The sequence below is a fragment of the Micropterus salmoides genome, unplaced genomic scaffold (genome assembly GCF_014851395.1).
Source record: "Micropterus salmoides isolate LMB-PRFRI ecotype aquatic unplaced genomic scaffold, ASM1485139v1 Ms_hic_scaffold_7, whole genome shotgun sequence".
Taxonomy (NCBI): domain Eukaryota; kingdom Metazoa; phylum Chordata; class Actinopteri; order Centrarchiformes; family Centrarchidae; genus Micropterus; species Micropterus salmoides.
This window is the reverse complement of record NW_024044459.1, coordinates 11,570,705-11,584,122: the sequence shown is the minus strand read 5'-3', so window position 1 is coordinate 11,584,122 and position 13,418 is coordinate 11,570,705. Positions and strand designations below refer to the sequence as shown.

Genomic DNA, 13,418 nt, shown 5'->3' with positions numbered 1-13,418 from the left:
CCGGAGCAACTGTGCGTCAGGATAATCACAAAGCATTTGCAACCACTTTATCAATGCCAGTGTTTCTGCACACACCATTCACAAACCAGACATTTAAAGTGACATCCAACCAGGCAGTGTTATACATGGCTTAATGTGAGTTAAAATGGTGGTAAACAACTTGCTATTTTGACAAAAATAGATCTTAGACTATATCATGATAATTATATTTTAAAGTTAACTTCTCAATTCCTGTTTTCCCTCGGTCTGAGGTGAGAGGTTATGCGGTGATCTGATAGGTATTCATGATGAAGTCAATCTTCTCATTAAATCTCATAGGATTACCACGAGAGTTTATACAACTCAATTACATTTCAGCTAACAATCAAATCAGGTATTGCCAAACATGATTCAAAGTCATATTTAACTGTAACCTCTTAACTCCAAAACTGGAAGCACAAAAGTCTGTGTGGGTAGCTGCTGAGACACATTCCTGACAAAATAATGTGGTAAAGAAATGTTGTAGTAAATATATTTTAGCATCCTGCTATAATACACTTACAGTAGCTCTTTTTTTCATGGCGGATGATATGCTACATGGTGAATTTATACATTGCCTTGTTAATATGCTAGGCTTGACTGAGCTGAAACCGAATTAACCTCCACACTGGTCAGTCAGTCAACCAAGTGGATTTATAGGCAGGGAGTGAAGTGAGATGAAACACACAGGCACCCAATTAAAAACCCGTGCAGCCAAATGGAGGGGGAATGAAAAGTTACCAATTAAAAAGCAGGCATTTACAATCACCCGCTCAAGATAAATAACTGCTACACTTGATTGGCTGAGGTCCTGGTGCTGTAAGGTAACTCAAAGCAGGGTTACAACACTGAGTTTAATTGCCTCGATAACATGAGGTAATAATGATAGATTATGATGCAGTAAAGAAGGATGTCATTTAACACATTTAACCTTTCTATTAGCATGACTGCTGTCTGAGCTATAAGCTACAGTGAAACAGCAGCAAGCTCAGTGCATAATTAAAAGATGATGTTTTTCTCACAGCAACAGCTGGTATGAATGGCTGCAACTAGGCAAGATTTTCATGCAATACTGGCTCACACCACCCAAGGCCACCACTGAGTAGGAAACCACCAGATGGGTAGGGTCCTGGCCACATTGACGGGTAGGTGGATGAATTTCATAATAGCTAATAAAAAACAAATAAGCAGAGACTCAGTTGTTTATTTTATTTCTTTTGGGTACTTTCCCAGTACACACAACCAGGAAGTGAAGTTATCAAAATAAGTAAATACCGTAAGTTATTGTGTCATTTTGTCTTATTTATTATTTACTTTTATATAACTTTTTTTTAAATCATTTCTCATCATATCATTTTAAATTTTGGAAAAAAATATAAACTTAATTTTAGCTAAATCGGGTGTGGCCAAATTTGGCGATTGTTTAAAACGATCAGATTTCGCTGTATCTAATTTACCAGAGCGCGTAAATCATTCAAAAATATTGTTATAAAGACCAATCAAAAATGTAACTAAACACTATAACTGTAATACATATTTGCGCTATACAATATTTGTTAAAAGGCCGATAAAAGAATGAATACTCGGTCCACATTATTACATTTTCATGCAGCTCAGTTCCCGTGTGAGGGATATACTTTCCGAGGAGTCCTTGAAGGCAGCATTGCCTAGCAACAGCGCAGTTTAGTTTCTCCGCCGGTGTCCTCAGCGAAAACTTTTAGCCAACTTTCTCTGACAAAATGCCCAAAAAGAAGGATAAGAAAATCGGCGACAAACAAGATGAAGTCAAGAAAACATCGAAATATGAGAGTTCGGCGACTCCTGCAGATAAAACAGCTTCAGACGACAAAGAGAAGGATTTATATCTGATTCAAATACGATATTTAAACGAGCAGTTGGAGAGGTGAGCCTGTTTCACAAGTTACTTTACTGCAAATGATGTAATAATATGTTTATATAAGTAAACGGTTTGTAGATAACTTTGTTACTGTTGTTTTTCACATTTAAGTTAATTTAAACAAAATTCCTTCAGTCCAACTTCTACGTGATTTGCATTGTGCTTTCGTGTTAGCTGGTCATTTGTTTGCTCGCGATATTATCACTTTGACATTAACGTTAGCTTAAAAGTACACAGTGTCCACCCATAATGCAGATACCTAACGTTAGCCATAACATATAACCAGTGGTGGGAAGTTTACTCAAGTAACGTTAAATATAATTTTGTGAGTGTTTCCAATTTATGGTAACTTACTTACTTACTCCACGACCTTTCAATACCTTATTGAACAGCTGTTAACTCTCTAAGTTAGTTACTTTTCAGTTTATAACGTTATAATACAATTGAATTTCTGTTGGGCCAACTCCAAATATAGGAACCTAGAATTATCACTATCTTGAAGTGAAAGTATGTGCACTTCAGACCAGTTTCAATCACAATTGAATGGGCTGCACCTACAGTTTTTGATGACCCCTAGTTCTTGTTTCTACTAAGGTTGAGTGCACTTATTGTAAGTCACTTTGGACAAAAGCATCTAAAAATGAACTATAAACTAAAAAAGTGGCAAACAAACTAAAAACTATCACAGCCTTTTGTAAGGCAGCATTGTACTGTATGGCATCCACTTTGCCAGAAATATTGAAGAAGATACATATCACCCCACTGTACATACAATATAGAGAAGACTAATATTATCACACTAATAACACTTGGGCCTGCTTGACCTTCTTCATCCTCCAGATACCAGCTGAAATATGATCAACTAGAGAGGCAGAAGAAGGACTTAACCTCTCAGTACAGTTCACTGGAGACACAGAAGAAGGACAGTGTAGAGTATCTGAAACGCTGCTTGGAGGTAAAGGAGGACGAGGCGGACGAGCTGACAGAGCGCCTGAAGAGTCAGCGGCAGGCTGCCGATAAGGACAGAGACGCCCTGCAGCTGCAGCACAGTCGGCTGAGTCAAGAGCTTCAAGAACGGATTGAAGAACTCACTACAGAAAACATGACACTTGGTGAGACAGAATATCTCTGTGGCTTAAACAAGGGTTGAGTTCAGCTCTTTCTGTAGCATGTTGAAGGTGACATGATTTTTCAATTTGATGTTTTTCCACATAAAACTGAGACGTAATTATTTACTTGAGAAAGTACTACTGTGTCGAAGAACAGTGCTTTTCCCATAGCGTGAAATTATTATTAATTTCCAACAGGGTGGCAGATGGGAAATGGAAATTAATAAATCAAGTTATGCCTAGGGCTGGGCAATAAAACAATAATGATAGTTATCGCAATATAATTTTCCTCAATAACCATATAACAAATGATCAATATATTGTCAATAAATGTTGAATTCATGTTGTTTTGAATGTTCTACCTCAGATTTGTGAAGTGATCCACTGTAATTAACCATCTGGTTTCTTCAATTTTCACTCAGGAGCAAAAATCAGCCTTTAAAATCAAATGATTAAAGGAAATAATGATTTGACATTTATCGTGATCCATTGTCAACCGCTTATCCTGCATACAATGTCGCGGGAGGCTGGAGTCAATCACAGCTGACATTGGGCGAAAAGCGGGGTACACCCTGACAGGTCGCCAGTCCATCGCAAGGCCACACATAGACGAACAACCAGTCACACTCACACTCACACCTAAGGACAATTTAGGGTCACCAATCAACCTAGCCCGCATGTCTTTGGACGGTGGGAGGAAGCCAGAGCACCCAGAGAGAACCCACGCAGACACGGGGAGAACATGCAAACTCCACACATAGTATAGAATAGTATGAAATGTTTTTTACCGTGACAACATTTTTGGCCATATCACCCAGCCCTAGTTATGCCACTCAGACACCTATTGAAATACATCCTGAAATACAAGCTAATTCACACCTCCAGCCCAAAACATATTATTACATTTTAGTAGACAGAAATGTTTATTTATAGATACCTGAGTTTGAGATTAATCTTTGTAAAACTTTGACACACTGACATAAACGGTATGGAAATATGACAACAATTTATTTCTAGCCAGCTTTTTCACTACATTGGTGGTAATTGGTTTCATTGGATTTGTAACATCAACACATTATAACTTACATTCAATCATCACGGCAACAAACCAGATGGCGGAACAGTTTAACAAACCTCTACACTGCATTTAACACAAACTGGCTGCAGAAACAAATGCACTGGTTGCTTTAAACTTCAGAAAGTGGAACCACTAAGGTTTAACTTTCTTGTCTCCTCTCTACTCCTCCAAGCGGCGAGGCTTGCTAGTCTAGAGGAGTTTCAGAAGCAGAAGGAGCAGCTGATGTCAAACATGGAGACTCTGGAGAAGCAGTTGGCCAGTCAGATGGAGGAACAGAAAGCTGCCGTCCACAACCTGGAGATGAAAGCACTGCTGGAAAAGAAGAGGTTGAGACAGCTGATATAATGACAGCATTATATCTGTAATTTTAGCCTACAAGTATATCCTATCCTAGCTATGAAGAAATAAAAAACTGACAATTATGGCAGAAAGGTACAGTGGTAGCATAAAATTCCAGGGATTTTTTAATTGAAGGGTAAAAAGCTGTACAAGGTTACATCACATGACTTGCATTCAGTATTATTAAATATACTATGCCTAAATTATTTACTTTCCTCTGTCCTGTTCCCAAACACAAAAGGATGGAGAAAGAGATGGAGAGCCACGTGGCGTCCATGGCGGCAGAGGTGCAGCACCTGGTGGACCAGAAGGTCCCGGAGGCGACCAGGTTGGCCCTTCAGGAGAACACGGAGGTTAAGGCTCAGTTCAGCCAGCTGTCAGCACAGGTACAGGTCCTAATGGGGGAGAACTCTGCCCTGCGGGACCGTAAGAGTCGGCTCAGTGTGGATGTGGACATCCTGGAGCAAATGCTCAGCAAGACGTCACGCAAGAGCTGCATCCGTGAGAAGGTAAGAGAAAGCCTTCATGGATACGTTTTTCCACTAATAAAAAGATAATCTATTCATTGCTCAGATCGGATCCAGTTGGTGTTGATGTTTGCATACATGAGTTGTAAGTGTTATGAATGACCTTGTAATTGTAAGATCTATTCAACTAAAGCATCAAATATGGTATCTGTAGATTCTTATTGTGTATTGTACTATATTGAAAAACATTTTTAAACTTGGTGCTATTAATATAGTGTTCTTACTGTTCACTCCAATCACACAAAACTACATTTTCTTGTGAGGACAGATCAAAATCTTTTTTCCAGATGATTTAAAATAACAATGATTAACTGATGTGGCTGAATGTATTGTGAAACAGGTACCCCGGCCAGAAGCTGTCAGCTTTTTCCCCTCTGTAAGGATACTGTGTGGATAATTATGGTCCCCAGAGGATGATTCCTTGACTAACAATTGACAAGCCTGAAAACCCAATTTATCTGTATTGTGCTGCAGATATTCATACTCTCCAGATAATAAATCTGTATGTTTTTGGTGACTCCTGATCTATTTCATTCTCTAAAAACACTGGACACCTTCTCTCCATCAGGTGGTGGAGCAGCTTACAGAAAAATGTCAGCAGCTGCAAGCGGAGCTGAAACACTGTCGGCAAGAACTCGAGCAGCTTCAGACCAAACACACAGGAGTCCTGGCTGAGATGAAGGCACTCAGGTCAAAGTTTACTCTGTCTCTACTGTCTGCACCACTGACTCATTTGTGATCCATTTATGTCAGTGTTCAGAGCAATTAACAAGAATATCTCAGTATGCTTTATAGACAGTACAAATCCACAATGTTTCTAGAAAAACGAAACAAATCCACAGTTTTTTCTTTGTAAACTGGCAGCACAACTCTTTAAACTAGGCTGCTGCTGTCAGTAGATTCAGTTATCACTCATTCACATTTAAATTATTATCTTAAATTGTAGTAGAAATAAAAGACTAAGATCACACAAAAGGATGGAAGCAGGATGCGGAATAGCAACAAAAACAATTATAAGTCAGATGTAATAAAAAAGTTTCAACTACAGATGTACAACAAATATAATAAAAAAATAAAGAAATAAAATAATAACTGAAGACTGAATAAAAAACATGATAAAGGAATTAAAGGAATACCAGTAGATACTAACAAACACAAAAAAGAGCCATATATTATCAAAATGGCCTAGTAGTACAATTAAGTGCCATAAATAAGGTACAAACAGTTTAGAGCTAAAATAACTAGTAACATACCTTTTTGCACACACAAACACAACAAAGAAAAGGCTAGAGCATACAGGAACACTGAAGCACACTCTTAACTAAAAGGACTTCATTGAATGCAGCTCTGGCCAACATAACCTAAGTAGATACAGTAACTTAGTGTAATTTCATTTTTAACAGTAATTTTGCACACCAGAAAAACAGATATTAAAAAGTAAGAACGGTGAAAGGTGAAGCTCAGTGACAATTCGTGGAAGTTTTTCATTTGAAGTACCAGCTACAGACACTGTGCAAAAAAAGACAGACAGCATCAAACTGTGATTTTCAGGCGTGACAACCAAAATTAGTTTGGACAACATTGGGGAATAAAAGATCTGAATTTAGCAGTGCATTAACTACAAGACAGAGGCTTCTTAACTCATGGTGCTGGAAGTAAACACATAAGTAATGAGAACTGATTGCATTTTACTGTCGTCTATGGGTCAGAAGTCGCAAAGAACGTCTATGGGGAAATATCATTAAAGTGGCTCAGGGGGCATCCAGATTTACACCAGAGACCTCTTGATGCGCAGTCAAACACACAGTGAATACAGCGTCACTGTCAGTGTTGTGTTTTCAGACAGAACGGGTCCTCGCTATCTGAGCAGTGCAGCAAATACAGAGCCGAGGCGAGTCGGCTGGAGGCGGAGCTACAAGAGGAAAGGAGGAGGAGAAGCAGGATGAAGAGCATCATGCAAGAAGCAGCAGTCGCTCTCAGACAAGCCCTGATGGTAAAACTAAGTCCTGACCCTGAACACCCCATGTCAGGCCAGTGGCAGAATTGTATCTTATTTAAGGACATTTTTTTTTTGTCTATTGATGAATACATTTTTTCCCCGCTGCTATGTTTCTATGACAAAAAAGGAGCTTAACGAAACTAGAACACATGCTGGCACTACAGGAAAAATCCACACTGGGACAATAGAACAATAAATAGACCTTTATTTACCAAACCATGTTAATGTTTAACAAATTATACAATAACTTTAATCTTCACCATATTGTCCCATGTTTTTGTGTCTAAGTGACTAACTGGGACAATATTTAAAAAAAAAAATTGGTCCAGTATTGAGCAAACACGCTGCAGTCGGCAGCAGTGAAACAGGGCTGCGGCGTAATCCTTGTGGGCAATTATGCTCCGTCAAAGTAGGTCCACTAAAGTGCTTGCTTTTGCCACAGACAAGCTCAGATTATTATTAAGTGTCTGACAACATTAAGGAAAGGATTCCTACAGAGGGACTTTTTTTGGGGTGTTTTTAACCCTTTAAAACACCAGAGTCACACATCAGTACAAACAAACAAAAACAACAAAGTCATAAACTACTGTGTTCTGAGAGGTAAAATTCTGTTTAACTATGGAGTCTGGTGGCTTTGACGAGAGCGATATAGCAACTGTTTCTGGTTAAACAAAATGAATCCTGCTCCTACCCTACCCTGATGCTGGCTCTGTTTGCTGCAGGAGGCACCCACTGAGCAGGACTTGGAGGTGGTCCACCAGTGGAAGCCGCTGATGCAGAAGCTACTGGTGGTCTTGGATGGACCCACACTCACCAATTCCACCCCTGAGAACAACCATCTGAATGAGTGGGAGACCTCTGACCCTGCAGCAGCCAGGTCATAAAATCACTCTCTCAGTGGATAATGTCTGTTGTTGTGTGTTCCGACCGTGTTTTTCAAGGGCTCTTTGATCTGCATTGTGCAACACACTGTGAGACGATAGTGTCCATTACCTACATATAGAAATAATCTATGACTTTAATATGCTTGATGGCATGTTTAAGTGTGTTTCTTTGTGAGAGGTTTTTATAACCCAATTGCAACAAAGAAATAAAGGTCTCAGCAGATTGAAAAAAAAAAAGAGTCACCATTGAGCTGTTTATTGTGTCTGTACAGAGCAGGGACCCTGAATCCAGCTTTGAGTTTCCAGTTCGAGCTGGCCCGCTACAGACCGGGCGATCTTGGCCTTGTACCCCGTCCCACACTGAAACACAAACTCTCCAGGACTGGAGCCGGGTCCGGCAGCACCCACGTGCCTCTGCACAGGTTTGTTTGGATCCTGTAATTCACCTACTTGGTCTGCAGGGGGCGGTGTTGTTTGTGAAAGATCTGTTTCAGTTTCCTTTATGAGCACAGTTTACTTAAAAACAGAAATGTCTTGTGGAAACTTGCTAAATTATCGTGTAAGAACTGTTAACAGGCTCTGGTGGAAAAAATAAAGCCCTTATGTTAAATGTAGGATTACATAGGGTGCTTTTCACTGAAAAGTAGATACTTTTGGTGGAAACGAGGCTAAACAATGGAGAACATGCAAGAACATTTTCATATTCTTACCAGAACCTTCCCGTAGTTTTTTTTTTTCGTGTCAGATTCAGTGTGTAAATGACTCACGTAAACATGATGACTACCTTCTGTGTGTTCATGAGAATTGTAAATTAGCACAATTAACACCAGTCAGGATGTGTTCATTCATGAAAATGACACTGAAGAGTAAAAAGAAGAACTACACGAGTTTGGAGACTGAAGTCCTGCTTGCGGCAATCCATAAAGGAAATTATGTAATTTATAGCAACATCCTCAGTGAAATTAAGGGAACAAGGTTGGATCGGTGTGTCTCTCTGCGGAGCGGCAGCTCTAAACAAGTTTCACATGTGCAGAAGCACAGCCCGTGGTAACAGCCATTCATCTGTCTCTGCCAAGATTTCAGCATGCTGCCACTCTCCTCTAAGGGCCTGACATCCAAAAGATTACACTTCCAGCTGACCTTATAATATACAGAGACAAATTAACCTTAAGTTAGTGCGTCATTTAAGTCGCTTTGCAGTTTGATATTGTGGAGATATCGTTTGGCTTTATGAATACATTTTAAAATTATCCAATTATCCAAACAGGATAATATCAATAGAATTATGAAGTGAAAAAACATGAACCCTACAAGATATCTGGACCATTCGTAAACTGCGTTAGTGCCATAGAGACATTTGAAAATACGAGAGAATTGGTGAATGTCCACTTAAGAACAAATTTTTTTGTATGAGTTGTTCTTGCATGAGGCTCAATATATATTTATATTTTAGAGAGAAAACATTAACTAAAACTCATCATTTACCTTATTTTAAATTACTAGAGTCTTTCATTTTGTCATTTAAAGGACTTCAAACTTCAGGACTTTGCTAACTTATCAAACAACAAAATAAGTTTTCACACTTTTTGTGAGAATGAATGTCTTGAATGTTTATTTGGAGATAATACCATTTACTCTTTAATGTAAAAGATCTCTTATCTAAAGTTGCACCTTTTTCTTTTGTTTACAGTCTGTGATGTCAACTCTTTGGAATTACCTGTATTTCTCCATAAATTGGTCATAAAATGTGCGTGTATTTATCAGGCTTCTAAGAATCGACTTAAGGGTAAAAGAAATTTTGGCTCAAAGCTGTGCTTAAAAGTTAGTTATCAAGCATCATATTCCTAATTTGAGTGAAGTGTAGGACTAAAGCTGAAGTGTCAGTCTTAGAGCTGATTCATGACACTTTCCTGTGCCGCAAATGGGATTTTGGATGGTGTTCTAGGCAAGAACCACTGAACAGATTTCCTTATTTAAGAATATTCTCAGATAAAATCACATTGAATAGTGAAATTCGTTTACATTAACAGACATTTGACAATCAAGAATTTTCAAGAGAATACATCATGACATACACATGGAGAAAAAAAAGTAAAGAAAGTTGATCTTTATATGAGTGCCATCAATCGCGCCTGCTACTCCTGGGAAGCCAGCTATTTGCATGAATTGTGTTTCTGTTGGATTACACGGGTTTTGTTGAGAAAATGAAAAAATGTGGACAATATGTGGAGCTGTAGGTGCCATAATTGTTTCCATGACAATTCAGCTTATTGATTGTTGTGATGGCCCTAAATCCTCAGCATTGCTTTGCTGCATTTTCCCTGTGGCAAATAAACAAAGCATCATCACAACCTTCAATTTAGCAAAAAGCGCATTGCTGTGTAAAGTCAGTGGTGAGATTACGTCCCTCACCAACTCGCTGACAAAGATACTGCCTGCTCTGTCCAAACGATACTGTATAATGAAATGCGAATTGTCAAATAATTCAGAAACATTATTCCTCTACTGAAAGATTTGTGTATGTCTCTGTCCCCACAGTGCCATCACAAACCTCTTTTGCAACCCCATAACCACCTGAGAGACCTCTCGAGCTGTCTTAAATAACTGGGAGAGTAAGAGTGATTCTTAGCATAAATAAATTTGAAAACTTGCTTTTAAACCCCTAACCCTAAGTTGGAAAGTACGTGTAAATTTCATCAATTCTCTGCACAAACATGGCAGTTTGAGAAGCTTGATAAATACGGGTCACAACAATAGACAAACACAGTCTGCTTTAACTAATACCACACAAAAAATTATATGTTTTGATGTTTTTATTGAACACACCGTGTAAACATTCACACTATAGGGTAGAAAAAGTATGTGAATGAGACAAGATGTTGGTTAGAGCTGCCTTGCCCGGTAAAGAACACACATCAGTTTTAATTTTGCTATTCTCAGGAAGTATTGCCTAATGTGAAGTATGCCTTGAGCAAAAGAGCTCTCAGAAGAACTAAGATTAAGAATTGCTGACTTAAATGAAGCTGGAAACGGTTACAAAAGTATCTCTAAAAGCCTTGATGTCCACGGTAAGACAAACTGTCTATTAATGGAGAAAGTTCAGCACTGTTCATACTCTCCCTAGCTGTGGCCATCCTGCAACGATGACTGCACGACCACAGAGTATAGTGGAGGGGGAATCATGGTTATGGGGCTGCTTCGCTGCCTCGGGGCCTGGATCGGTTGCTTTCACTGAATAACATGAATTCCAAAGTTTATCAACAAATTTTGCTGGAGAATGTCAGGCCATCTGTCTGCCAATTGAAGCTCAACAGAAGAAAATCAACAACAGAATGGCTTCTGGAGTGGCTCAACCCGAGATGCTGTGGCATGACCTCAAGATAGCAATTCACACCAGTCATCCCAAGAATATTGCTGAACTGGAACAGTTTTGTAAAGAGGAATAGTCCAAAATTCCTCTTGACTGTTGTTCTGGTCTGATCTGCAACTAAAGGAAAGGTTTAGTTGAGGTTATTTCTGCCAAAGGAGGGTCAACCAGTTCTTAAATTAAATTATTAATTAAAGGGTTCACAAACATACTGCGAATGTTTACACGGTGTGTTCAATAAAGAAATGAAAACATATAATTGTTTGTGTGGTATTAGTTTGAGCAGACCGTGTTTGTCTACATAGATGAAGATCAGGTCACATTTAATGACCATTTTATGCAGAAATCCAGGTAATTCCAAAACGTTCACATACTTTCCCCTGCGACTGTATATGTTTATGACACTTATTTAACTGTTGTTGCTCTTTCCATCCCTTAGGAAGCCGTCCACTCAGAAAACAGCCATTGACAGTCTCCATTGACCTGCATGACTCAGCAGTCGGATTTCGGACCTCCAGAAACTCATTCACTAAAACCAAGTTAACAGTAACTAACCTCACTTCCTTCTCATGTTGGAGAAAACCCTTAGCTGATGTAACTTTGTGGCTATAAGTTATACATAATGATAAACACTTACTGAAGCAGTACAGTTTTATAACATCTGGTAACGCCAGACTGAGAAAGGGTGTAATCTATGAATTCAGCTTTCATTCATCATAAAATTAATGTGCCATTTCTTCCTTCACAAAAAACATGCACAGTTTGTCATTTCAGCTGCTTACATCCAAAACTAAAAGTAGTAGTTTGATGACTTGAAGTAGCATGGGATCATGGTAGTTGTTGAACTGCACCTTTACCTTGATTAAAATTAATGATTTCTCTGGTTTGAAAATTGTTGGAAATATCTAGAATAAGTACACAACTCAAACACTGACATACTGTAGATTTATGAATACAAATCTCAACCGGCTGTGAATCATAAGTTTGTTTGAAGTCTTCATTAGAAGCAAATTTAATTATTACTGAGGAAGGTTGTAGCTGGTTTATCTTTGCCTTTTGAATTCATATTTTGAAGGCATGTTTTACTCCTGTAGGTTGGGAACTCGTTGTGGGTATCGTTTTGTTTTTGATTGAAATAGTTTCTTTTGAGATATATATATATATTTACTTGACAGCATGTGTTCATTTAATGCTGTGTTCTCCAGAGTGTGTTATGGTCTAAAAACATTGCATCTCTCATCGCCTAAGATGTGTTTAATGTTAATTAATTATCAATAATTAATGATCAGCCGCCTCCTTGGGAGAATCCATATGATCAGTGTATCTGGATGGGTGTCTCGTGTTGTAGTTTTGCAAAAGCTTTTAGCTTTTTTGCTAAAAATATATGGAGAAGCATTTAGAAACCCAGCAGTCACAGAAGAGACTGAAAACTATAGATGAAACCTAGAAAAATGTTTTTCCATGAGGCAAGAAAAACAACTGGAAACATGATTTTCAAGGCAGTTTAATTTCCCTTTACTTAAAGGTTCAGTGTGTAATATTAAGGAGGATCTATTGACAGAACTGCAATAAAATATACATAACAATGTTTTCAGTGGTGTATAGAGACCTTACATTATGAACCACTATGTTTTTATTACCTTCTAATGAGCCATTTCTATCTACATACACTGCGGGTCCTCCTTACATGGAAGTTGCTATGTTGTGCCGCCATGTTTATACAGTAGTGGACAAAAGTCTCTACAGAGTGTGTTTTGTCACTACATTGAATACGCACCAAGAACAACTACAAGAAGTAACGTTCGTAATAGTAGTAGTCGTTGACTTGTAAGAAATAAGGAGAAATTTGGACAAATGGAGCAGAGCATGTCGGCCACCGTACTTTCTCCTGCACTTGGGAAGGGAGGAGCGAGCTGTGCATTGATGTGGTGTCCATTTTTCCTTCTTAAATCTTTATGGCAAAAGAGAAATAAAGTATACATGGGACGCAAAGATGTATTCAGAACTTTGATTTGTGCAAAAACACGTATTGTATTACATATTTTTCAAACATGTCATTTGTAATAAGGTTATAATAACAGTTTGCTTTCCATGTAGAGCGCACTAGATGTCTGCGTGTTGTTTATATGCTCTGATAATGCTAATCCAACACATCTTTGTATTAGCATCCATGTTGATTCCACATTCAGACTTGAGCACA

At 38.5% G+C, this 13,418-nt stretch overlaps 1 protein-coding gene across 1 annotated transcript; it reads left to right on the top strand.

The window, feature by feature from the left end:
• The first annotated feature begins 1,699 nt into the window (after positions 1-1,699).
• Positions 1,700-13,210, top strand: LOC119892468 (cilia- and flagella-associated protein 157-like). Its single transcript, XM_038704731.1, has 9 exons — positions 1,700-1,921; positions 2,756-3,027; positions 4,275-4,428; positions 4,683-4,950; positions 5,537-5,658; positions 6,811-6,961; positions 7,690-7,844; positions 8,124-8,273; positions 11,658-13,210. The coding sequence occupies exons 1-9, from the start codon at positions 1,758-1,760 to the stop codon at positions 11,698-11,700; spliced, it is 1,479 nt and encodes a 492-aa protein (XP_038560659.1). The 5' UTR covers positions 1,700-1,757; the 3' UTR covers positions 11,701-13,210.
• Positions 13,211-13,418: the final 208 nt, after the last annotated feature.

Excerpts from the sequence above, each read along its gene's own strand:
- LOC119892468 (XM_038704731.1), top strand. The coding sequence starts at position 1,758 with ATGCCCAAAAAGAAGGATAAGAAAATCGGCGACAAACAAGATGAAGTC. Across the intron at positions 5,659-6,810 it reads GCTGAGATGAAGGCACTCAG|ACAGAACGGGTCCTCGCTAT; the intron begins GTCAAAGTTTAC and ends TTGTGTTTTCAG. Across the intron at positions 7,845-8,123 it reads TCTGACCCTGCAGCAGCCAG|AGCAGGGACCCTGAATCCAG; the intron begins GTCATAAAATCA and ends GTGTCTGTACAG.